The 27,738-nt window shown below is 39.6% G+C and overlaps 1 protein-coding gene across 1 annotated transcript in view; it reads right to left on the reverse strand.

The window, feature by feature from the left end:
• Positions 1 to 27,738, reverse strand: part of ANKRD50 (ankyrin repeat domain 50) — a 32,648-nt gene that overhangs the window by 1,303 nt on the left and 3,607 nt on the right. Inside the window, exons 2-3 of the mRNA XM_039364521.1 lie at positions 19,988 to 20,032; positions 7,500 to 11,050 (exon numbers count right to left, since the gene is read on the reverse strand). Of these exons, the coding sequence (XP_039220455.1) occupies positions 7,503 to 10,922 (3,420 nt within the window). The 5' untranslated portion in view covers positions 10,923 to 11,050; positions 19,988 to 20,032 and the 3' untranslated portion in view covers positions 7,500 to 7,502. The remainder of the gene's footprint in view (positions 1 to 7,499; positions 11,051 to 19,987; positions 20,033 to 27,738) is intronic.

The raw sequence follows: 27,738 nt of genomic DNA on the forward strand, positions 1-27,738 counted from the left end.
ATATATATATTGTAAATCTATAGATCAAAGTTATCATTTTGAGATTGTAAGTGCCAAATTCTCAGATTAACATAACACTTATTTATTCACATGTGGGACTTAATTCTAATTGGTCCTCTTTTTTTCAGCATGCTGTGAGTTTAAATATGCAATCTTATGACTCTTGGAAGTTTCAATATATTATCTAGATTTTAATTCCTTTCAAATGATAAGCACATAGAAGTTTACCAATCTCTCATATTAGCAAATGATGTAGATACAATGATATTTTTCATACACTTCATTTTATACATATATATTTAGATGACTGGTTTTCTTAAAGATGAACATTGGTATCTTCTCAAATGTATGATAAAATCAGAGGCATGATGCATGAGCACGAATTATACACAAAACTTGTAATATGCGATCTTCAATATCTCCCCTGGTTCTGTGATTCTATCCAGCTTCATATCTCAGAAAAATAATGCTGTGGCCACAAAATTGCAATAAAGAACTACTGCAGTGTTTGCAGATTTTTTCTTAACTCTTCAATAAATCACGATCAAAAAGTACTAAGGCTATCTTATTTGAAATTTTTGTTACAGAAAAGGGGCGTTGACTTACCTGAATACCTTTTCTCACCACGGAGATGGATAATCCACTCAGTGGGTTGAGACTGTATTCCTGCCCAATCAGATCAGTCAGCCACAGTTGCCACGCCTGTCCTGAACCACGTGATCCCAGTCTTGACATGAGCGAAGCCATTGACTGACAGTAAGACGTTTTGGCTCAAACTAAATATACCTTACTATTCCTGTCTAGAAGGGTGGGTGTGGATTATCCATCTCCGTGCTGAGAAAAGGCGTTCAGGTAAGTCAACGCCCCTTCTCCAGCACTGGAGATGGATAATCCACTCAGTGGGACATATCAAAGCCTATTGTCCCTTGGGTTGGGGACTAGACTGGTTCCGTGTGTAACTTTGGTCTAGAACCTGTTGGAGAACCCTCCTACCGAAGGAGGCCTCCGCAGAGGAGTACTTGTCGATTTTGTAATGGCGAATGGAGAGGGCGAAGCCCAAGTGGCCACCCTGCAAACCTCTTCAATAGAGCAGCGTGGCCCATGCTGCTGAAGTGGCAGCGCTCCTTGTAGAGTGGGCCATGATATGTCTGGAAACTTGTAAGGCCTCCGTCTGGTATGCCCCAGTGATGCATACCCTAATCCACCTTCCAATGGTAGAGGACGAGATCTTCCGGCCCCTAGTGGAGGGGTGGAAGGATATGAAAAGTGCTTCTGAGTGTCGGAATTCCGCTGTACGTGAAATGTAATATCTTAATGCCCTGCGTACGTCCAAGGTTTGCCATTGTTGCTCTAGGGCATGAGTTGGGTTTGGACAGAAGTCTGGTAGGACTATCTCCTGTGCTCTGTGGAAAAGGGAATTGACCTTTGGTATGAATGGTCTATTCTTAAGACAACCCTGTCTCTGTGAAAGTGACACAGATCCTTCCTCGTTGAGAGAGAAGCTAACTCGGATATTCGTCGAGCTGACGTGATAGCTACTAAGAATGCTATCTTATGGGTCAGGTAGCGGATGTCATATGTTTTGAGTGGTTCGAAAGGTGCTCTGGTAAGAGCTTGTAGTACTCGAGGTAATCCCCACGATGGGTACCTGTGTATGGTTGGTGGTCTGATGTTCGCAGCCCCCTTGAGAAAGGACCGTATTAAGGGATGCTTACCCAAGGTTTCACTGGGGCTGGCCGAAAGTATAGTTGAGAGGGCGGCGATCTGCCTGTGCAGCGTGTTTGGCGAAAGGCCCCTCTCTAAGCCATCTAGCAGGAATTCTAGGATCTTGGGAACTGTGATCCCTTTGAGTAGCGATTCCTGTTTAGAGCACCATGATTGGAAGCTCCTCCACGTGGCCTCGTAGATACGGTTCGTGGAAGGACACCTTGAAGCCTGTATTACCCTAATTACACCCTGTGAGCAAGACCCCTTGGCTAAAATTGACCGTTCAAGTGCCAGACGGCTAGTTGTAGCCATTGTGGCTCTGGGTGGGAGATCTCCCCGTCTGAGGAAAATACTCTCCGGAGGAATCCGCCATGGATTCGTGCGGGAGAGACTCCTCAGGTCTGCAAACCAAGGCCTCCTTGGCCAATAAGGGGCCACAAGGATTACCTCAGCTCTTTCCCGCAGAATCTTGCGTACTACCGCCGGAAGGAGAGGTAAGGGTGGGAATGCATACAGAAGTTCCCTTGGCCATGGGGTTCGTAACGCATCCGTCTGCTCTGCTCCCTTGGATGGGAATCGGGAGAAGAAGCGAGTCAGGTGGGCATTGGAAGGAGAGGCAAATAGGTCTACTTGGGGAGGCCCGAAGCGGTGACAGATCTCCCTGAAGATCCTCGGGTGTATTTGCCACTCCGAGTGATCTATTGTTGCTCTGCTCAGCTGATCTGCCTGGATGTTTGCCTCCCCCGATATGTGGTCGGCCTTTATGGAGGCCAGATTTTGTTCCGCCCAAGCTCCCAGTAGGAGGGCTTCGGCCGAAAGAGCGCGAGAGTGTGTGCCCCCCTGACGGTTTATGTGGGCCTTGGCTGTCACGTTGTCTGTCAGGACTAGTACGTGACTGCCTTTTATGCTGCTCTGGAAATGTCTTAATGCTAGGTGAATAGCTCGGAGCTCGAGCCAGTTTATGTTGTGTCTGAGGTCCACTGCTGACCAGTGGCCTTGTGTCCACTTGGTCCCCAAGTGGGCTCCCCAGCCGAATAGGCTTGCATCTGTTGTGACTACTATTCTGTCTGGTTCCCTGAAGGGAGACCCTCTGAGGAGGGCTGGAGATAGCCACTACCTGAGGGAGTGTCGTACTCTCAGAGGTAGACCTACCCTTCTTCGGGATGCACTGAGGTGCTGTCTCTGAAATGGAAGCATGAACCATTGTAGTTCTCTTGAGTGCAGTCTTGCCCATGGAACTATTGCTATGGTCGAGATCATCTTCCCTAGCAGCTGGGAGAGCTGACCGCGGCTTACCTGTTTTACAGTTTCCCTTATGCTGCTGAGGCGTTCCTGTGATAGGTACACCTTGCACTCCCTTGTGTCTATGACAGCTCCCAGATGGAGTATTCTTGTAGTTGGGATTAGGTGACTCTTCGGAAAGTTCACCGAGAAGCCGTGGTCCTGCAGCAGGTTTTATCACTAACTTTAGGTCCGCCTGAGACTGTTGGGTGGACGATGATTGGATTAGAATGTCGTCCAGGTAACACTGGACTCTGACCGGGATGTTCCTTAGGTGTGCTGCCAGAACCGCCAGTAGCTTGGTGAATACCCTGGGCGCTGATGAAAGGCCGAATGGGAGCGCCCTGTATTGGAAATGGTGCCCCCTGTAGGCGAACCGTAGAAAACGGCAGCGAGCCAGAGAGATAGGGATGTGCAAGTATGCCTCCGTGAGGTCTATCGATGCCAGAAAATACCCTTTCCTTACGCTTCCTAGGATGGAGCACAGTGTCTGCATTTTGAACTTGCGGTATTTTAGGTAGAAATTTAGCCTATTTAGATCCAGAATGGCTCTCCAACTCCCCGATGGTTTCGGAACCACGAAGAGGATAGAATAAAACCCCTGATCTCTCTGGTTCATGGGCACCGGTTGTACAGCTTGTATGTTTAGGAGGTGCTGAATAGCCTCGTTCATGAGCCTCCTCTTTACTGGGTTCATGGGGTAGGGGCAGGGGCAGAAACGGTTTGGGGGTTTTGAGAGGAATTTTAGGGATAGGCCGTGACGTATGGTGTCTCTGACCCATACGTCCGTGGTGGTCTCTTCCCACTGGGACACAAACCTTGCTAATCTGCCCCTTATGGGAAGGTCTGGGAGGGAGTCATCTGGTACGGCGGAAGGGGCGGTTGTTCCCCCGAAAGGGCCGTCTTCCCTGTGTCTGCCTATGTCTTGTGTTCTGTCTGTCCCCCTGTCTTTCCCTATCCTGCCTAGCTTGGAAGGGTTGGGAATTTTGAAAGTAGTTGATCCTGGTTTCTGCGCGAAAGGATTGCTTCCTTCCCCAGGAACCGGGTCTCTTATCCTGTTTTTTAAGCATGTGTTTAAGGACCTTGCGCTTGTCCTTGTTCTCTGTTAGGTATGGCGTTAGTGCCTCACCAAACAGTTTTGTCCCTTGGTACGGAGCCGAAGCCAATTTCCACTTGGATTTGGTATCAGCCTGCCAATTCTTTAGCCAGAGGAGGCGCCTGCTCGCGATGTTTGACGCCATTGCCTTGGCTGAAAACTTGGTCGCTAAGATGTCGTGTCCGACGAATATTCCATGGCCGCTACCATTTTGCTGAGTTCCTGGTGGGTACGTATGACCCTGTAACTCTCGGAGCCAACAGAGTGTGGCTCTGGTAAAAAAAGATGCGGAGGTAGTCGCCCTGGTAGCCCATGCTATTGCCTGGTGTGTTCTCCTGTAGTTGGACTCACCCTTTCGGTCCTCGGCTTTAAGAGCCTTTGCAAAATCTCCTGATATGGCCGTATCCGATATCAGGGGTCCTATGGGTTCGTCCACCACTGGTACCTCCAAGGTTCCCTCCAGCTCCCTTGCTACGTTAAATAGCTTCTTCTCCGCATTGCTGGGAAGCGGTAGGGAGGTTGGTGCTGACCACTGTTTCCTTATTGTGTTTAGGAACATGGTCGGGCATGGTATGCGGTGTTGAGTGGTTACCTTTTCGGCAAACGTTGGCTCAGCCTCCGTGTCGACTGTGATAGGTTCCACTGTTGTTCCATGCCCTAGATGGGCTGTGGCTTCAGCCTTGCACAGAATGGTGACAAAAAGAGAAGGGTTAAAAAGGCCGTTGAAGGATGGTACCTGAGGTGAATTGTCCTCCTCCTCGGACATTTGGATCCCCTGTGACGTACCTGGCTGGTCCAGGTAAGGTTCCTCGGAGACCGATGAGTCTGATAGGGAAGAGAAGTCCTGATGGTCCTCTGTTTCCTCCCGAAGCCTCGCTCTGAGCCCTAGAGGCTTGGCCTTGGAGGTCTGAGCCCTGGCCTCAAATGCCCGGTCTACTGCCTGCGCTATTAGGGTAGCTAGTAGATCCCCCGTCAGTGCAGGAGGAGTAACCATTGCCTGCAGCCCTGCTGGTGCTGTGGTTAGCGTGGTCACCGGATTTCTTGTATCCTCCGTGGAGAGGGTGATCGGGAGAGCGATGAGACTTCGCCTAACCCGCCCTCTGTTTGGGACTGGGATGAGTTCCCTATAGACCAAACGCCCCGTGGGGATGAAGAGAATCCCAGCAGTAGTTCGGGAACTATTCCCCTGCTCTGCCTATTTTCAATTCTGGCCCTTTTCTGGGCTCTGTTGAATTCTTTTTTTAGGGCTTGGTGCCTTCTGATTGCCTGTTTATCAGCCTTTTTTGACGACTTCCTTGCAGCCTTTCTAGGGGCTGCAGAGGATTCCGAATCCTCTGAAGCGGGTGCTCCAGAGGTTGAAGTCAGGGCTCCAGTAGAGGGAATGATTGCTTCCTCCATTCTCCACTAAGACCAGGCCGCGATAGGGGAACCCAGGTAGTAGGAGAGTTCCAACTCTGAGTAAGGATAGGCACACTACAGGGGGCACCTGGAACTCAGGAACAGATTCTGCAAATGGTCAGAGTTAGTCACTGTGCATGGATAAGGACAGGCACGCTAATGGGAATGCCTGGAATCCGACTTGACTGTGGTGGTAAGAACAGGCACACGACTGGGGATGCCTGGAACCCACCGCTAAATCTAGAAGCGTATGGGCCACTAATGGGGGACCCGAAGTCCAGAAGGAGCCAAAAGGCAACTTATTTTTTTTTTTGGGTGAAGACACCAAGTCCTAGAGTAAAAGCTCTGAAAACACCCTTGCAAGGGAATTATGTATCTCAGTAAGGAGCTCTATTATCCTAGTGCAGAAGAGCTCCTTACCTTTAGGCCGGACCAAGAAGGAGGTCTTTAAGGATTCTTATTCTAAACCTGCTTCCTTAATCCAAATTCCAGCTGCGTGTGCGCACTTGCTGGCCACGTACGATTTTATGGCTCTTTATTTGTTCCGAAAAAATGGCCTCTGTATTCCGGAAAACTACTGCGCATGCATTAAAATGGCTACCGCGCATGCGCGGTAGCTCCCCGTTGCCTGTGCCATATGCGTGAGGAAGACAAAGGCCGCGCGTGTGCTGAGCCACCCCTGTAATGACGGCTCTTTTAAAGTGCCTGGTGAGTTAAGAGAACGGCGACTCGCTTCCCCAGCTGATTAGCGCCGCCTGCAAGCGTCCCCGGACTTCCCTCCCCCGCGCACGCGTCCCTTTAACTCTCTGCTACTCGCACGGAACTAACGTTTGTTAAAAACCGGCCCGACGTGGATAGCAGAGGAAGAGGGATTGGGTCGGGGAGGGATTCTAAGGGGTTTACTCCCTTCCTTAACTAGGGAGATAATCCTTTAGGAGTCTAAATTTCAGTTCCTGTGCTTTAGAAGAATTTAGAAATTTTAGAGTATTCAATCAGATTAAACCTATTAATTCCAACTAACTTAAGCTAAACTCCTAGCTACTGGAGAAATAATCCACCAATGGAAAGAAACTATACCTGTCTAGGAGCCAAAGTTGAAAACGTCTGTTCTGGGCGAGATCAGTCAAGACTGGGATCACGTGGTCCAGGACAGGCGTGGCAACTTTGGCTGACTGATCTGATTGGGCAGGAATACAGTCTCAACCCACTGAGTGGATTATCCATCTCCAGTGCTGGAGAAATGCATGACATTCTACAGGCTATAATGCAATCTTTTCAATTATCTGGGACTCGACCAAAATATATCCTTTAGTCTTCTTTTAACTAACTTCATAACAAAACAATGATAGATCATGAAAAATATCACACTGATATCAAAGTTCATAGCATTTCATTCAACTCTGGATTAATGGCTACTTAAAAAAAGATTAGTTTGGAAAAGTTATTCATAACCAATGTAATTTGTACTGGTTTTGCTATTCATACCAGTTTCAACTAATTTTTTATCATTTATTTTAGTAACAAAATCTGAAGCATAATGCAGTTACATTTAAAACAACAGAAAATTGGGTATTTCACTTCAACATAATCATGCAGCTACTTTCTAAATAATTAGAAAGAGATTAATCAAAGCATCTGATTAATAAACATAAACACAATTAAATTACCTAAAGAAGCAACAATATTAATGATCTCATTTAAGTTTTAGTTTTAATTTTTACCAAAGCATTAGAATTATTTTGATAGGGCATCCATAAATTCACCATTTGGCTAATGAATGGATGTGGCAAGCAGAAATTGTTTCAAGGTCCCATAAAAGTAAACTTTGTGAGTCTATTAATGTCCACATGGTTGTGGTTTAAGGCAATGTACATTAAATGCCTCTGACCATTTAACATTTATATGGTTTATAATCTATTGTTCACTAGAAAATCACCAATTCTCATTCTTGATTGCCCATCAGCAACAATGCCTAACTAAGAACTCTTTGAATACGATAACTCTAAAAGGTGCTCACCTTTTACAATGGTGTTTCTTTCTTGTAACTGAAGCTTGGGTCATTTCCCTCAATTTGAAGCTTTAAGGCTTGTTTAAGGCTAAATTCTGTTTCTGCAGATGGATAGCCTTCCAAAACCTCCTGATGTCCTCGATCCTGGACAGTTCGTGGTACAGACACTCTACCAAGAAAAACCTGATTGCTCTGAAGATGGTAGTTTGGATTTGTCATTATTCCATTTCTCTTTTTCTGCTCTCCACTTTGTTGATGGATCAGAAACTGCTGTTGGGACCGGCAAACTTCTTGCTGGGCTGAAGGGACTAAAATTTTGCACTGTGTATCAGCAGGCATATTTTTAAGAGGCACAGTAGTGCCACATTTGGTAACAGATAACTGTTTATCAAACTGAGTCATTTCATATTCTAAAACTTTTGGTTGTGAAGGAGTGGTTTGCTTTATTTTTTTCCCAGTAGACCCGGATTTGTTGGAGTTCTCAGTTTTCCCAGTTTTGTTTGGTTTTGATAATTTTAGACTGGGTTTCACTTGGCTCCATTCAAATTCACTATTTGGTGAACTATGATTCTGGTTTAAAGAATGAGTAGTGGAAGAAGGTGAAACAATGGACTGTCTACTTCTACTGCGGGGCAGTGAATGCTGCTGTATTTGTTCTGTAAAGGACATATTGTGGAAACTATCAATAGGTACTGTTTGGGCAGTTGCTGTAGATGAAGTTGTACGAAGTGAAGAATTTTTTGAACTTTTCAGTGAATTATTAGATAAAGAGGACTTCTGACGGTCAACTGTTGAATCAGGGGATTCAGAGGGAGAACTAAAAGCATGAGATGGCCCATTTGACAAACCACGTAAAGCAGCTTGTACATCACCCCCACCAGTGCTCCCTGAACTGTTTGATTTTATGGTTAAGGACTGCATTTTTGAAGGTACTGATTGCAAAGGTTTTTGCTCCATTGTATGGATTGGGGAAGGAGTGCATCCATTTAAACTAGAAGCACCATATTTTTCCAGTAGTTTAATTATTGGCGTGTGCCCATTCTTTGCAGCAACACGCATCGCTGTGCGTCCAAACTGATCTGCATGATTTGGATCAGCACTATTTTCCAGTAATATCCGCACAACATCAATATGTCCTTCTTGGGCTGCAATGCAGAGTGCAGTAGCACCTTGATTGCATGTATGATCAACTAAGGAGCCGTGCTCAATCAAAAGCTGAACTACTTTGACGTGACCCTGCCATGCTGCCGACTGTAAAGCTGATCGTTTCTCATTGTCTGATGCATTTACATCAGCATGGTATGTTATCAGTATCTGTACCATCTCCACATGGCCCTGCCAGCAGGAAACATGGAGTGCCGTCCTTCCTTCAGTATCACTTGCTTCTACATTTGCACCATTTTCTAGGAAATACTCAGCCATTGATAGCTGGTTCTCTAAGGCCAGGATATAAAGTGTTGGCCGGCCATCAGCATCTTTATAGTTCACATCAGCTGCATGGCTGAAAAGTAGTTCAACTATATCTCTGTGTCCTTCTAAAGCAGCAACACGGAGTGCATTTCTCCCATCATAGCCTCTATGATCAATATTAGATTTATTTTCCAGTAAAGTCTGCACACAGTCATAGTGGCCCTCCTGGGCTGCCAATATGAATGGTATACGTCCATCATTATCAATTTCACTAGTCCGAGCACCTTGTTCTATAAGTGCTTCACATATTAATCTGTGACCTTCAAAAGCAGCCATATGCAAAGGCGTCCATCCTGCATCATCCCTATGGTTTTCATCTAATCCTCTATCTAGCAGAGTCCGTACAACTTCAACATTACCTTGAGCAGATGCTATGCTAAGAACTGTCCGTCCTTCACTATCAATGCTATCCACAGCTGCTCCCCAAAATAATAAAGTATTTACAACTGAAGCATGGCCCATTGACGCTGCGGCAAGAAGAGGAGTGCGGCCATTGTTGTCAGTATGATCTACATCTGCTCCACCTTCTAGAAGCAAATCAACAACATCTACATGCCCTTCATAGGCTGCTACTAGCAGTGGAGTCATTCCATCTTTGTCACAATGATCCACCTCAGCTCCCCTGTCTATTAAAAGGCTCACAACTGAAGCATGTCCCTTGCTAGCAGGAACACAAAGAGCAGCAACAGAGAGAGCAGTCCTTCCATCCACATCCTCATGATTTACTTCTGCACCATGGTCTAGAAGATGCTCTACAATTTCTTTATGCCCCATGTACGCCGCAGCAATTAAAGCAGTTCTCCCTTCATTATCTGCTTTGTTCACCTCAGCCCCATGTTGCAACAAATTCAGCACAATATCTTCATGTCCTCCCCAGGCTGCTGCTCTCAAAGCTGTTCGACTGTCAGCATCTGCACAGTCCACTTTTACGCCAGCATACAGAAGTGCAGAAACAACCTCAGTATGTCCACCCCAAGCTGCGGATCTCAATGCTGTCCATCCATCATGGTCAGTATGATTTATGTTAGCACCACATCCAATCAAACAATTTACAACTTTGGTGTGCCCTTGCCGTGCAGCTAAAGTAAGTGCTGTCTGCCCAAGGGTATCTTCAATTTCAAAATCTGCTCCTCTAGAAACTAACAAATTCACTACATCAAGATTGCCACTGTAGGCAGCATTGGCCAGCAATGTTCTTCCATTTGAATCACATTGATTTATTGAAGCACCATTATCCAATAAAGTTCGAATAGAATCTTCTCTTTCTAATGCTTGTCGCACAATGCAAGATGTCCGATCGTCTTCACTATTAACATGAGCACCAGCTTTTACTAGCAATTGTAAAACTTCCTGCTCTTTAGGGATCAACGTCAACAAAGAATTTTTAACAGGAGTACCATTCCAGATCATCCATAAAGCTAACTCAGATGTTTCCAGTTGTAAATTTGAATCTATTAAATGCAAAGCAAATTCTTGTGCTTCCAACGGTGCTAAATCCTTGGCTCGACATGTATAACTCATTGCTAGCATTCGGTGTCCCTCTGCTGCATTGCATAAATATTTTTGTGTACAATGTTTTACATCCAACAACCATTCTGCAAAACTGTAATGAAAAAGGATCTTTGTGTTTCCTAGACCATCAACAAGAACTTTTGATAGAACATCTAGTTTGCGCTGGAAATCCTCCATAGACAATGACATATTTTTGGTCCACACTGCATGGAACAATTCAGTTGTTGTGACTGGTCTGCAAGCAGCAAGGATTACATTCAGAATAGGTTGGACTTTTGCAAACTGTTTTCTCACAAAAAGTCTCTGACAAAGCCAAAGATAGAGTCCGTTTAACGTTCCAGGGATATCACGAATTTCTCTTAGCATAATGAAATTTTCTACTACTCCATCTAGGACACGCTCAAGGTACAGAAAGCAACCACTGCTTTTAATGTGAAGCTGATTCAACATTTCCGCAGTTTCTTTTGTGAGATGTTGTCTCAGGGCTTCTTCTTGATCCAAGCGATGAAGAATATACTGTTGAACATCTTTTACAATGTAGGCCTTTCTGAGGTCATCAAGACTTATTTTTCGAAAGCCTAGACAAAAATAAGGGAAACAAAAAGGTAAGCATTCATAAGTTTCATTTCAAACAATTGGCTTATTCTGTTAGAAATGTTCGATTTAGTTATATAGACACTAATTTAGATGTATGTAATTGTTGATAATATTTCATGAACTACTTAATTACACAATGGTTCTCATTTAACACAGGACGTTTCCTGCTTAAGCTTCAAATTTTTAATATTTTATTTAGCAATACTGCATACTCACAATCTGTAAACTTGCGATATGATAACTAATTCAGAAACTGAGTTTTAAGATTTGCTCTATCACAGATGATTCATTTTTCAAGATGATTAACAATGATTTACCATTTGTCCGTCTCTATAGTATGACTTTTTTCAAGTCAGAAGTTTACAAAACTGATTTTGTAATAATCAACAAACAAATGTAATTTAAATTCTCTTTTCTTAAGAGAACGAACAATTCCATTTCACTAGGAATATGAAAAGAAGGGGGAAAATTGAGATGAAAATGAGCTCTACCTAGTCACAAGTATGCAACAGAAATAGAAGAAATGAGAATGCAAAGTGAGCATTCTGTTTCCCCTTGAAAATATTTATTAATACATGAATTTATTAATTGGGAAATATTAAACACAAGAATAAGACTAATACAAAGTAAAATAGGGCAAAAAAGAGAAGAGAAAAAGATAAAATGAAAGAAAAATAAATAAAGATACACAAAAAAAGATAGTAGAAAAATGGAAAAGAAAGAAAATTATATAAAGCAGGAGTGTCAAACTTGCCATGTCACATGACATGTCACGAAGTATTATGACTTTTTCCCCATTGCCGGAGCTGGGGTGCGCGCGGTTTCAGCATGATGCATCCAGTCCACAGACAGTTACATCCGGCAGTTTGACACCCCTGATATAAAGAAATGGCTTCCAATCTTGCTTCCAGTACAATTCTAAGTACAACTGTAACTTGACTCCTCTATCTAAAGTTATGTCATGACTCTTTTTTCTTTCTATAATCTATCCTAGCTAATAATCAAAATCATACATTCATTTTTTACATATTGAATCTATAAGGATTTCCAGTTACAAATAAACATAGATATTGTAATCTAATAAAGCAGTTTGGCCATTTCATCAAGTTGGATCATCTACACCAGGGGTAGGGAACCTTGGCTCTTTTATGACTTGTGGACTTCAACTCCCAGAATTCCTGAGTCAGCACTGCTGGTTCAGGAATTCTGAGTATTGAAGTTCACAAGTCATAAAGGAGCCAATGTTCTCTATCCCTGATCTACACCAATCATTCCTCTATCTTAAGTATTGCCAAATCTTTCCATCTTTGTGCATAATAATAATCTCATTGCAGTTATCATATATAAAAACAATTTTCCATAACTTAATTTCTAACTGTTTATCCATCAATCCAAAGGAAGAAGTTCTAGTTTCAGTTGAATTATAATCATTAAAATCATCTGAATCATTGTATGTATTTGGACCCAAAAGTTTCTAGCTTTTCCCATGACCACCGAATATGATAAAATGGCTCCTACTGTTGTTCACATTTCCAATATGAATTTGAAGTGGCCTTTTAAAATATAGACTATTTCTCTAGTGATATAATGAATAATAATAATAATAATTTGGAAGGGACCTTGGAGGTTTTCTAGTCCAACCTCCTGCTCAGATAGCAAATCCTATAGCATTTCAGACAAATGGCTGTCCAGTCACTTCTTAAAAACTTCCAGTGTTGGAGCATTCACAGCTTCTGGAGGCAGGTTGTTCCACTGATTAATTGTTCTAACTGTCAGGAAATTTCTTCTTAGTTCTAGGTTGCTTCTCTCTTTGGTTAGTTTCCATCCAATGCTTCTTGTCCTGCCTTCAGGTGCTTTGGAGAATAGCTTGACTCCCTCTTCTTTGTGGCAATGTCTGAGGTATTGGAACACTGCTATTATGTTACCCCTCATCCTTCTCTTCATTAAACTAGATATACCCAATTCCAGCAACCTGTTTTACATTTTTCAGATAACTGTAAATAATAAAACCATTCATAATTATGTCCTCTGCCAATTGTTTTCTTGATTTTATATTTATTTGTTCATTTATTAAACCAATTTACATAGCCACCCATTTCACAAATGAGTGAGTCTGGGTTTGTTCCCCTTGACAAAATTCTAGTATCTCACAATTATGCTAATTGTTTGTGTTTGCCTATTATTTATCAACTATACTATAGAATGCTTTTTGTGCTGAGGGCCACAAAGGACTTTTCAGGCAAAGCCTGACTTTCCATATTCTCAGTATGGTAGATCTAACAATGATTTCTGAAATCATGTGAAAAAGAAAGTACACCCTGTTTGTGTTGTATGATTTTATGTTTCAAGACATTATAAAAATCATCTGGTCTTTAGCAGTTCTTAAAAATAGGTATGTGTTGTTGTGTTGTTGCTCATGTCGTTCATCTCAACCTGAGATGAACAACAACACATGATATATTATATCATGTCCTCATTTATTCTACAAAAAGAAAGCCAAATGGAGAAGCCATGTGTAAAAACTACTTACTGCTTCCACAGGGATGAAGAAGCTAAGTAGCAGCCAGGTGCTGCTAATCAAGTGCCCTTGATCAATTAGCAAGTATGACTACCTCTATAAAACCTTAAGTTTTAGAAGTCTGCTGATCTCTAGCATTGAGATGTGTGTTAACGCAATGCCAGAAGAAGAAAGACATCAGCAATGTTTGTAGAGAAACAATTGTTGCTACCCATCAGTGTGGGAGGATTATAACAATTTAAAGTCCATCATTCAAGAATGAGGAAACTGGAAAACATTCATAACTGGAAAACATTCAAGACAGCTGCCAATCTTCCCAGGAGCAGATGGCCCAGCAAATTCACCCAAAGTCAGATGAAGAGTTACATCTCAGAGTTTACAGGCCTCAGTTAGCATGTTAAATATTGAGATTCATGACAGTGTAACTAGAAAAAGACTGAACAATTATAGTTTGTTTGGAAAGATTGCCAGGAGAAAGCCTCTTCTCTCTAAAAAGAACATGGCAGCACAGCTTTGGTTTGCAAAGTTACATCTGAACAAATCACAAGACTTCTGGAAACCTGTCCTTGGGACAGACGTGTCCAAAGCAGAGATGTTTGGCCATAATGCATAGTGCCATGTTTGGCAAAAACCAAACACAGCATATCAGCACAAACATTTCATACAAACCATCAAGCATGGTGGTGGAGGCATGATAGTTTGGGCTTATTTTGCAGCCACAGGATCTGGGCACTCTATAGCCATTGAGTTGACCATAAACTCCTCTGTATACCAGAACTCCTCTGTATTCTAGAATCACACTGTGAGGCCTTCTTTCTGATAGCTAAAGCTTGGGTGACATTGGGTCATACAACAAGACAATGATCCCAAGACACAAGCAAATCTACAACAGAATGGCTGAAAAAAAAAATCAAGGTGTTGCAATGGCCGAAATCCAGACCTCAATCCAACTGAAATGTTGTGGTGGGACCTCAAGAGAACTGTGCATAAACAAATGCCCATAAACCTCAGTGAACTGAAGAACTATTATAAAGAAAAGTGGGCCCAAATTTCTCCACAACAATGTGAGAGACTGATAAAATCATATAGAAAACTCTTAGTTCAAGTTTTTGCTGCTAAAGGTGGTTCGTTCTACAAGCTATTGAATCATAAGGTATACTTAGTTTTTCACACATGGCTTCTCCATTTTGGCTTTCTTTGTAAAATAAATAAGGACACAGTGTAATATGTTATGTGTTGCTGTTCATCTGAGGTTGTATGTACCTACTTAAGAACTACTAAGGACCAGATAATTTTTTTATGTCCTGATATAATGATATAATCTCCTCTATTCATTGAATTTAAAAAATATATACATTTCAATTAATCAACTCAAAGGAAGCTGCTGAGACAGAACTGCTAATATATTAATATATTAACTACCAAATAACCACCTAATTGCCATGCAACTAAAAAAACTACATTTTTTAAGAAATGAACAATGTATGAATACTAAAAATAAAGCTTGTAAATCTGGAAATGGAAGTTTGATTTAAATTATTCCCAACTTTAATGATGAATTATTCAATCTTTGCCATCTGTATATTTTTCTTTTAATCAAGCTAAAAATCTGTTTTTTTCCATTATTTTGCATTATAAAATTCATGCGAACAGACTAGTTAAAATTCTTTTGAATATACCCCCCAAAAATTGCTTGTGGCATTCTTAATCCTGATCATTCAGCAGAAGTTATAGATGTGGGAAGTAATTAAAATCATAATCCAGATATTATAAGCAAAAACAATAGCCCTTTAGTATAATATAATGATACTAAAGTAATTAAGACCAGGTGCTGATAAAGCAGCTGTTTGGTGATTTATTATTTCACAAAAAGCTTCAAAATTTATTGGGAATATAATGTTGAAGAAGAAAAGAATAAGTAGAATAATAATCCATGGATCATCTATCTACATACTAATTTGTTAAACTGCTTTTGTTTGTGCTCACTGATAAATCCTTAAGAACGTATGAACAAAATCTAAATCAGATTTAGATCAGATCGTAAGAGTATGACTACCACATAAAGCTCAAATTGAAAGACAATTGGTATGCATTTTTTTCAGTTCCTAAAATGTCCCTCAACTCCGTCCTCCAGATAGACATTGTATTTGTGAAACAGTAAGAATTGTTCAACACATCACTCTTGTTTTAACTTTGGCTAAGCCTGACCAGCCTGTATTCAGGAAATGCTTTGCAAAGCCACAGTATAATCATACGCTTAATTTAAATTTGCCAATAGGTAGTTGCATGTAACTAAAAGTAGAACAGAAAAATAATAGAAGTTAGTGAACAACAGGGAACTGCTTTTGAATCTAAATCCACAAACTTTATCAATGCAGATTGCTCCTAGTTGGTTTGTAGGCAGCATGCAGGATATTCCACGCTACCTCTGCTTGCCTGCTTGTTCACTTTGGCTGCAAGTCGGTTCTAGCATACAAGTTAAGATTCAGAATATGAAGACTAAAATTTACCTTCATAGGAAAGCTCACTGTAGGACTGTTACTGTCAGTAACTGTCTTTTCATTCAATTTCCTTTACAGGAAAATTATTGTGTGGAAAATAGAGAATATGCCCTGGATATCACCCTGAATACCTAGATAAAATCTAACGCATAAACAAATGGCTTATTGCTATTAGAATTCGACTAGACTCCAGTACTTTTTTTTTGCTGTGTAAAATCCAGCCTTTGTAATCTCTAATATAGGCTTGATTATGCCATTAATATGGTATTATTTGTATAATAACCTTCTCAATTTTAACATTCTCAGTATTGTGCATATTTCCAAATGTGCACAATTATAATGCAGATAGTCCTCACTTAATGACCACTCATTCAGTTACTGTTAAAACTAGTAATGGCACTGAATAAGTAGAACAAGTAGTCTTCACAATTACATCACAGCATCTTGCAGTCATATGATTTCCATTTGTGATCTTCATTGCTGGCTTCCTACTAGCAAATTCAATGGGATAACTGGCAAAAGATTGCAAATGTGACCATGTGATATTACACTTAATGACATCGTGGAATTTAGTTAACAACAGTAACTGAAAACCACAAAGTGACATGGCCATATTACATTGTGCTTTATAACCACATTGTTCAGTGATGGACATTTCAGTTCCAAGTAGCACTATTAACTGAGAATTATCTACAGCATTTTTAATTTTTTTGCTGATTTGTAATTCTATATTTTTATTTTATTTTTGTAAATTGTTCTGTACATTTACTATAATTATTACTGCCATTCTAATAATATTTTTGATTTTGGATTTGACACTATGCTTCATAAGTCTCATCAACTAGTACAATATAGGGATTCTTATTCTTATGACCTTAAAAAGATATCAGTCTGAAACCTCCTTAAAATAAAGCTTATTTATATTACTAGAAAATTGTTTTACCAGCTCAGTCTCATAATTTTTCTTAATGATGGCTTTGAATTTGGCATTAATTTTAGAAGTGTTACAATTTTCTGGCAATTTCTATTGAATATATCTCCTTATTAACTACATTCACATACAAGAGATAAATAACATTATTTTTTTAACAATAATAATCAAAATAACATGAAAAAAGAAATTCTATTGCAAGACTTATCTCATTAATGCTTGACCTAAAAAAAAGAAAGTTTATTTTACAATTTCACAATGGAAATTCTGCATTGTTTCCGATTTTTTTATGCATAGTACATCATCATCTTCCAAATAGAAGTTCCAAAACTGATTTCTTTGATTTATTAAATATTCATTCCATTATAGCAATAGAAATAGTTATATACTGTCCCCATAGCACTTTACAGGACTGTCTGGGCAGTTTACAATGTAGAAGCATTATTTGCATATTGCCACCCAAACTTTGGGTCATTTTACAGACTTTGAAAGGATAGAAGGCTGAATCAACCTTGAGTCCCATCAGGATCGAACTTCAGGCTGTTGGCAGAATTTGCCTGCAATACTGCATTTGAACCATTGCGTTACCAGGGCTCATTATATATTTGTTGATTATATCAACAAATCTATGCCAAACGTAGATTATGGTATCTTATGATACTTGTGAATATTAAAAGTAACATTTGGTCTTTGATATTTTGGTCTTTAATGTGACAGAAATGTTAGTATCAAACATTGGTACCTTGGAGGTTAACAATTCACTGTGACATAAAGCTTTTAGAAATACAACAGATCTGCTCTTTTAATGATGCCAAACACACCCACACATACATACACCCACACAAAAACACAGCTGTTCCTATTAAATTAGCAAGATTATGCTATAACAGTGCATTTTATTATCTTCAATGTGTTTGCCTTTTTCATCATTAACATACTTCATATTTATCCTTCACTCAGTGCATCTTTTACATTTGTAATCTAAATGATGAATAATGTTCCAGTGTTATAAATATGAATAACTTGCATCACCAATCTAAGTTGATTTTAATAGTAGCATTTTATGCATCTTTTCAAAAGGTGTGGGATTAATTGCACAAAAATGTCCATGGGCATCTGCCCATAGACATCTCCCACAATTGGACTGTTCATATGTTTAATGAAACAATCAACAGCATTAAAATGATTAATCAAGAAATGGGGGAAATAAGGGAAGTAGTTTTGCAAAATTGGTATGCTTTAGATATTATTTTAGCAGCAAAAGGCGGTGTGTGTGCTTTAATTCATTCTCATTGTTGTATGTATATACATGATTTTCAACCTAATATTTCTGCTACAGCCAGGAAAATGGAATCTTTGCTCCAAAATAATCCCTTACGCAGTGATGGATCAGGCACCGTGGATATTTGGGGTGCCCTTTGGTCCTGGCTACCGGATGGATCCTGGCTACGATCTTTGATTTCTATTATAATAACCATTTTGATATTATTTGTATTGCTATGTTGTTGTATTCAATGTATTCCCTCCCTCCTGCAAATGTGCAAAAATGTTACGCCCTCCACTAGGAAGGACGCCTTAATCAGTGAATCAAGATCCCTTCTGGAACTGGAAGTGAGTAACATTGAAAAAACAGAAAAGGAGAAGATGTGGGATTAATTGCACAAAAATGTCCATGGGCATCTGCCCATAGACATCTCCCACAAGGTCCTTGAGATAACAAAGGACTGCTCTAGACACAGGATGCATTCATCAACCATTTGGACAGACTCTGATAAGAATACCTGCGTAGCCTTGCATCTGGAGAATGTCTGTTATTTGATATATTGTAACCACCCCTATATACGTCCTTTGATTATGCTGTGTGATGTAAAAACCTTAGTAACAATAAAAGAGGGTGTTGGAGTCAGCTCTGGGCTCCCATCCCGAGATACCTGTGTGCGTGTCTCATTCTCCATGGGAGACCACCTCAAAAAGGAATTAATAATCACTAACTAAACATTAACTGGAGAACGAAATCCTTTAACAATTCATTTTAACAAAAGTCAAACTACAGACTACCTGCAGTTTTATAGCTTACCTGTAAATAACAAATCTGTTATTTGTTAAAACTGGTTTAATTGTCCATTTCAAGTCTGTGTATATATTTAACTCCCTTTCTCATATATACATGCACAAACTTGCATGTAAGTATATGAAAGAGACTTAAATAAAAATGCAATACAATCCCAATCTAATCAGAGCCCAAACGTAAGAGTATCTGTATACACTATAATTGAGGAATTTATTATTTTTGTATTTAGTCTCTTTTAAAATACTTGTAATTGTCAGCACTTAAACAACAATAGGATAAAAACCCATGCTAAAATTTCCATGAGATCTGGAAACTGAATTTATATAGATTGATGTTCAATTTAGTTAAGAATTTTAAATAAATTTGTGTGAAGTGCTTCACAAAATATATTGGCATGAATGAATCACCTGTCCTTGAAATGCTAAAGAAGGGATCCCCAACCCCGAGGCCACAGCCCATTTCTGGCTCGTTTGGCACATGCACGCACACCTCGACTTGCACATGTGCATGTGCTGCCCCTCTGTCTCCGTGGGCCAGTTCCCTCTTCCCCCAGCGGGTCACCAAGTCGTAAAGCATCATCCAGAAGGCTTAATAAGATTTCTTCAAAGTCTTTTCCTGTCAGTTTGTGTAGCATAGCCCTAGGCCACATATAAACATTATGACACATTATGTATTACTGCACAATTATACTGTATATATGTTATTTTTTTCCTACTACATATTCAGTGTAACTTAAGGATGTAGACAGATTTTGCTAACAGTCTATGCTCTAAGAAAAGTTAAGACAAATAAGCAGATATAGGGGAACATACAAGATGTAGATTTCTTGTGGAATGTATATCACATTTGTTTGTGAAAGGAGTTGTAATTCAATCAAGTACATTGCATTTGCCTTACTTGCACAAAGCCCTAAGAATCAGTCTCTCAGATCATCTAGGATATCTGAAAAAAAAAAAAGGCCTGTTAACTTATGGCTGGCCAGAGGAGTTCTAGGCATATATAATAAGAGTTAGAATAAACTACTATATTGTTTGTGCATTCTTGTTTTCCAAAAAATAAATAATTCATATTAAAAATTAGATACTCTACTTGATACTAATAATAGAACTCTTATAATAATAATAGTAAAGTTGGAAGGGACCTTGGAGGTCATCTAGTCCAACCCCCTGCTCGGGCAGGAAACCCTACACCATTTCGGACAAATGGCTGTCCAGTCTCTTCTTAAAAACTTCCAGTGTTGGAGCATTTACTGCTTCTGGAGGCAAGCTGTTCCACTGATTAATTGTTCTCACTGTCAGGAAGTTTCTCCTTAGTTCTAGGTTGCTTCTCTCCTTGATTAGTTTCCACCCGTTGCTTCTTGTCCTGCCTTCAGGTGCTTTGGAAAATAGCTTAATTCCCTCTTCTTTATGGCAGCCCCTGAGATATTGGAATACTGCTATCATGTCCCCCCTTGTCCTTCTCTTCGTTAAACTAGACATACCCAATTCTAGCAACCGTTCCTTATATGTTTTAGCCTCCAGTCCCCTAATCATCTTTGTTGCTCTTCTCTGTACTCTTTCTAGAGTCTCAACATCTTTTTTACATCGTGGTGACCAAAACTGGATGCAGTATTCCAAGTGTGGCCTTACCAAGGCATTGAAGAGTGGTATTAATACTTCACGTGATCTTGATTCTATCCCTCTGTTAATGCAGCCTAGCACTGTGTTGGCCTTTTTGGCAGCTGCAGCACACTGCTGGCTCATATTTAGGTGATTGTCTACTAGGACTCCGAGGTCCCTCTCACAGTTACTACTATTGAGCATGGTGCCACCTATGCTGTACTTGTGCATTTGGTTTTTCTTGCCTAAATGTAGAACCTTGCTTTTTTCACCATTGAATTTCATTTTGTTAGTTAGTGCCCAGTGTTCAAGTCTGTCCAGATCCTTCTGTATCTGAAGCCTGTCTTCTGGAGTGTTGGCTATTCCTGCCAGCTTGGTGTCATCTGCAAATTTGATGAGTTCCCCATCTATCCCTTCATCCAAATCGTTGATGAAGATGTTGAAGAGTACTGGGCCCAGAACAGAGCCCTGGGGCACCCCACTACACACTTCCCTCCATATAGATGCAGTTCCATTGAGGACCACTCGCTGAGTACGGCCGGTCAGCCAGCTACGGATCCATCTGGTGGTGGTTCTGTCTACCCCACATTTTTCTATCTTGTCAAGTAGTAGGTTGTGATCTACTTTATCAAATGCCTTACTGAAGTCCAAGTAAATTATGTCCACAGCATTCCTCTGATCCACTAATTTTGTCACTTGGTCAAAGAATGCAATAAGATTTGTCTGGCATGATCTATTTTTGACAAACCCATGTTGGCTTTTAGTAATGACTTTGTTTGCCTCTAGGTGTTCGTTGATTCGTTGTTTGATTATCTTTTCCAGGATCTTCCCAGGTATTGAGGTCAGGCTGATAGGTCTGTAATTTCCTGGATCCATTTTTTTTCCTTTTTTGAGGATGGGAACTACATCAGCTCTTTTCCAGTCCTCTGGTAGTTCCCCTGTGTTCCAGGATCTTTGAAAAATATAGTTCAGTGGCTCCGATATCACATCTGCCAGTTCCTTGAGAACTCTGGGGTGTAATCCATCTGGTCCTGGCGATTTGAACTCATCTAGGCTGGACAGGTGCTCCTAACCATTTTCTTGCCTATCTTAACTTGTGTTTCTGTTTTGTTTTTTATGGCACTATTTTTGATAGGTTGGTCTGTTTTTTCCCTTTGTGTAAAGACAGATGCAAAAAATGAGTTAAATAGTTCTGCTTTCTCCCTGTTGCTTGTCACCTTCTTGCCACTTCCACCCACTAATGGACCAATCATTTCCTTCACTTTTTTCTTGTTTTTTACATGTTGAAAGAAGCTTTTTTTGTTATTTTTGACTTTGGTCGCAAGCCTTAGTTCATTTTGAGCCTTGGCTTTCTTCACTTCATCTTTGCAGGCTCGGGCTATTTGCTGATATTCTGACTTAGTTATGTTCCCCTCTTTCCACTTTCTGTACTTGTCCTTTTTATCTTTCAATTTGTCAGAGAGTTCTTTATGCAGCCATGCTGGTTTCTTTTGAGAGCTGTTATTTTTCCTCTTTGTTGGTATTGTGCTAGACTGTGCTTTTATTATCTCATTTTTCAAAATTTCCCAAGCTTCTTGAGTTGTTTTCCCCTTGAGGATTCTCATCCATGGAATCCTTCCCAAGCCCTCTCTAAGTTTATTGAAATTAGCTCTCTTGAAGTCCAAGACTCTAGTTTGACTGTGTTCTATTGGTTGTGCTTCTATAATGTTGAATTCTAATATTGCATGATCACTTCCTCCCAGGGTTCCTATGGCTTCAACACCATCTATCATTTCATCTCTGTTAGTGAGAATTAGATCCAAAATGGCTAATCCCCTAGTTCCCTTCTCTACTTTTTGGGAGACAAAGTTGTCTGCTAGGTTTGCCAGGAACCTGTTTGATCTTCCACTTGGTGCGGAGTTTGTCTCCCAGTTGATGTCAGGGTAGTTAAAGTCCCCCATTACTATTGTGGTGTGCTTCCTACATACCTTAGTTAGCTGACTAGCAAAAAGTTCATCTATTTCCTCTGTTTGGTTGGGTGGTCTGTAGTATACACCTATGGCAATGTCATTTCCCCCCCCTTTTATATTGACCCAAATGCATTCAAGACAGTTTTTATCATTGTTGTACTCTATTTCTGTGGAGATGTAGTTATTTCTTATATAGAGAGCAACTCCACCTCCTCTTTTATTTGGTCTGTTTCTTTTAAATAATTTAAATCCCTCTAGCTGTGTGTTCCATGTGTGAGTTTCATCCCACCATGTTTCCGTAATGGCAACAATATCATATTTGCCCTCGTTAACCTGAATTTCTAGTTCACCCTGTTTGCTGTTCATACTCTGTGCATTGGTGTATAAACATTTGAGTCCTTTGTGGGTGGCCCTGTGTTTCCTTTCTACATAACCTGTGTGGTGCCTGAGTTCCCCTATTGTCTTACCACCTATTTGGTTAGTGCACTTTATGTGGCACTCGCTATTAGAGGCTTCATTTTGATTGGTAGCAAGGTTGGTATTCTTGTCCACACACACATCTATGCTACATGCACTGATAGCCCTATAGTTTTTAAATTGCCGGGGACAGGGTTGTTCCGTATCAATTAACTCCCTGTCCCCGCTGTTTAGTTTAAATTTCCCTCCAGAAAATCTGTGAATTTATAGCCGAGTAACTCAGTCCCTTTTTTTGATGGATGCAAACCATCTCTTTTGTACATCTTTTGATTGGACCAGCTACTGACATCGTGACTAATATATCCAAAGCCTTCCCCTTTACACCACTCCTTTAGCCACATATTGAATTGTGCTATGCGCTGGCCTTTTCCGTTTTGCTCCTTATACACTGGTAAAACCTCTGAGAAAGTAAGCCTACAGCCTATTCTGCTAAGTTCCTTCCCCAAGCTCTGGAAATCATTCTGCACAGAGAGTACATCTTTTTGGGACAGATCATTAGTGCCAAGATGTACAATAGCCTCCACATCACAGTCCTTGCTGCCATTCTTGATTATTTTAGAAATACGCTTCTTGTCCCTACTGGCAGTAGCACCTGGAAGACACCTGACCTCTTTCAAAGCCTCTGTGTCCTTTCCTAAATTTACATCCCTTATAATTGAATCACCTACCAGAAGGTAGCTTCTCTTTTTGGGAGCCTTTCTATTCTTGCATGACTGATGTGCAATACCTGATTCACACTTCTCCCTGTCAAAATCTAGTTCTTCATCTCGGACCACAATCCCCTGCTTATTTGAGTTATCTTCACAAATACCTTTACCAGTCTCCTTAATGTCCCTATTAAGGTCAGCAAGGGCACTGTAGCTGTTGTGCAGGGACACAGCGAAAGCTTTGTGTTTATGGTTCACAGCTCTCACCCTGCCAGATCCCACGGTTGTCCACACTGCCCTTTTCCTGCAGGATCTTGAGTCAGATATTGTTAAATAATATTTCCAGTGGAAGCAGAATGGGAAAGTAACATTCAGTTTTTAAAAACCTCAGACTTTGGATAGGTACAAATATCTGCAGACTTCATAATCCTGAATGCTGAAGTCTATAACAACATCAGATAAATTATGAAAAGTTCTGGGAGATTTACTTCCCTTTTGTATATATTAACTCTGCACCACACCTTTTCTATAATCTGGTAATAATAAGTACAACTTTCCCCAAATAATAATTGTATGAAGCAAGATGCGATGGAACCCATTAGTTTCTTCTGTATAACTTGAATGCATGTATTTAAGCAACATTCCTTACTCTTCTGGCAAACATATCTACTGATAACATATTCTAGTCTAAGTCAGTCTAATTTAAACCTGGGATGCAGTCACTAATCTGAAATAATAAAAGTTCAAAGGCGAGATCAACAAGAAAAAAAAATATCAAAGGATTTCAATTGACTTTGGTCCTTACTCCAAGATAAGCGAGTATGCAGAAACCAGACAGATTTTTGGTAGATGGAATTTGCATTTCCATAGGAATGTTTGAGGATCTGTAATTTCAATAACTATATTTTTTGCAAAATAAGTCTGTACAATATGCCACACTTGCTCTTGAGACCTCTGGGTTCACAGATTTTATACAGTATAACTGAAGACTGTAGCTTCAGACCCTTTTCTCTCAAGCAGTTTAGATTGAAATACATATTGGTTTTCCTCAAAACATTCTGACAAGGACATCACAAGACACATCCATCATCCTTTATACTTAATAATATGAAGTAAAACAGGGTCTTCCAGTTTTCTGCTCTCTAGTTTTAAAAATACATTTATGTCTTATTTTTCCCAAAGCACAATATTTCTGAGATTCTACTGCTTCTGGTTGTGGCTTTTGTGAGCCTTGGGTAAATTTCAACACTATCCTTTCGAATATATATGCTTACTTCAATACTATCCTTTTGAACATATATATATATATCACAAAGCCCAAAATTCTGTGTAGATCTACTTTAATAACAATGCAGGCCAAATCTTCCCAAACCTTAGTCTGTTCTTTTGAGCTTAATATAATGTATTGCTTCTTTTTCAACCTTAAAATAATTTATGTTTCTTTTTATTCAATCCCATTAATTTACAATAAAAATAACAAAATCTATCAATAATGGGTTAAAGTAATACTTAACAATATCAGTATCTTAATTTATAAGACAACTGGCAATTTTGATAGATAACTATTGAGGCAAATATTTTACCCTTGTTTTATCTCTATGAGGAAATCAATACACAATGTGGACATAAAGTAGAATGTGGAGCCTTGATGGTCTCTGAATTTGGGTAATGAAAGATCTGCAAGCAATCAACCAAGTAGGCAATATCATGATAATGAAGAATGCTTTCTCATTCCTAAGGCAAGTTAGAAGCCATGGACTGATTTTGCCACCTACAATTTTGCTCCCATAACTTTACCATAATTGCAAAATTATTGTTGATAATAAATTTTCCTTCTATAACCACAAAACACTAATATAATTAACAATTCTATCAACCAAAATTATGCAATTATTATTAAGTTAGCTGTTGTGTCCTGAGCCTGCAAAAGCAGGCTCGGGACGTTGCATTGAAATTTCTAGGGCTGGGGCAGTGAACTGATTGTGACAAAGACCAAGGAAGTGGTGAGTAGATCAGATGCTTGGGACTATTATGGATAAGGACAGGTCGGAAAGATAAGGAGAAGACAGGAGATTGCCTAAACGTGGCTGTGGACAAGAGGTTTCCATGGGTTTGAGCAATGGGAAACAATGGAATTAACTACAGAAACATAGAAACATAGAAAACTGATGGCAGACAAAGACCTAGTGATCCAGAGTTTGCTCTTTGAATTTTTTTTTATTTTTAATTTTTTTGTCAGATAACGGACATGCGTTTATCCCAAGCATGTTTAAACTCAGTTACTGATAACTGACCCACTACCTCTGTTGGAAATTGGGTCCAGGTTTCTGCTATTCTTTCTGTGAACTAATACTGTCTAATATTGGTTTTGAATTTTCCTCCTGTCAGCTTGCGACTAAGTCCCCATGTTCTTGGTTTTTGTTTAATATTGAAAAGACCTTGTGCATGACAACACCTGATGAGTCTGTCTTCATTCCTGAATGAAAAAACACTAATTATGAGCTCAATAATTTACAGTCTGATATAAACAGCAAAAAACTAAATAAAATTTTGATCTTAAAAAGTTATAAATTGACTAAGGGCTCAGATAAAATTGAAATATTGAAATTTATAGTAAGATTTTGGAATTAATTATAAAGTACAAACAACTTCTCATGGGAAATAAATTCTGTTTTGATTTTTATAAGACACAACATAAATAATTTTATGATTTCAAGAATTGTACGCTAGGCAGGATTAAAGGATTTTGGTAGAAAATTTCTTACAAGATCCTTATGCCAATAAAAATAGTGAAGGAGACTTTTAAAAAATGGAATCAGAAAATGGTAGCCACAATATCAACCATTTCGATAATAATGTCTGTTTCTATGAACAGACTATATCCAAAAAATGTTATTGAAGAAATATCAGATGTAAAGCAAATTTAATCTGACAAGATAGAGATGGTATTGAACTTAGAATTTAGAATACAAGACTAAGTTAAGGAAAGTCACTTGGAATTTTCTAATGCAAAGTTGGACCATATGGTTGTCTACAAATATTTATTACCACAAAATTGTGGTTTTTCATTTAATAAAGTTTAAATATGGGATGCTACTTGATACGCAAGCTAAAGTAAATAGATGCTGTTCCACAAGATTGAATGTTTCATAGCATAGTTTTTTTTAAAGGTGAATGTGAATGTAAGGATTTCAAAAGTGAAAATCTGTTCCTAAAGATGGGTTCTTTAATAAAGTCTATTATCACTAATCTTCCAGGGAAAACAAGTCACATCTGTTTCACAGCTCGTTCTAATTTCTTCCTCAAAATCAGCTTTTTTTTTTTTGTCTTTTAATTTCAGTTTGGTGATCTTTGTTGTTTCAGTACTTTAGAGCGTTTATTAGCCTCATCTTATTCTGAGGTTTGGATTTTCTGGCTCCTTTACTATAACAATAAGCTGCCAATTTTTATTCTTCCTTTTGTATCAGATCTTGAGACAATTTCTTTATTTTATTTTATTTTTTGTTTCTCAACATCTGTGATCTACATATCTATCTCACCCATATCTGAACTACTGCCTGTAGTTTTCTTCACAGGATTTCAGAAATGCTTTACTGTTGCCTCCTTCCTAGGGCTGAATATATGGGTTTGGCCCAAGATCACCGCTGGCTGGACAGGACCAGGACTTAAGTTTTATGTCACTTCATCACTGCACTAAACTGGATCTAATTATAACAAGTACTCTACAGTTCATCTATTGAAGCCCTTAAAAGCTTTTTTTATATTTTCTTCTAATAAGGAATATGTTTGTACATAATGTTTTTAGAATCCGGTTTTGGAAGTTCATTTACCAACTTATTTCTTCTTCCAGATTTCAAACAATTCTATGCTGCATTGATATTGCTGTGCTCTCCCAAGATGCTAAATACCTTCCATCTATTCAGTGATTATTTTCTGCTCATTAGTATTAAATCTAAGATAACTGGCACCATGATTTC

Source organism: Crotalus tigris, unplaced genomic scaffold (genome assembly GCF_016545835.1).
Source record: "Crotalus tigris isolate CLP2741 ecotype Arizona unplaced genomic scaffold, ASM1654583v1 scf7180000019772.107562, whole genome shotgun sequence".
In the NCBI taxonomy this organism is placed as follows: domain Eukaryota; kingdom Metazoa; phylum Chordata; class Lepidosauria; order Squamata; family Viperidae; genus Crotalus; species Crotalus tigris.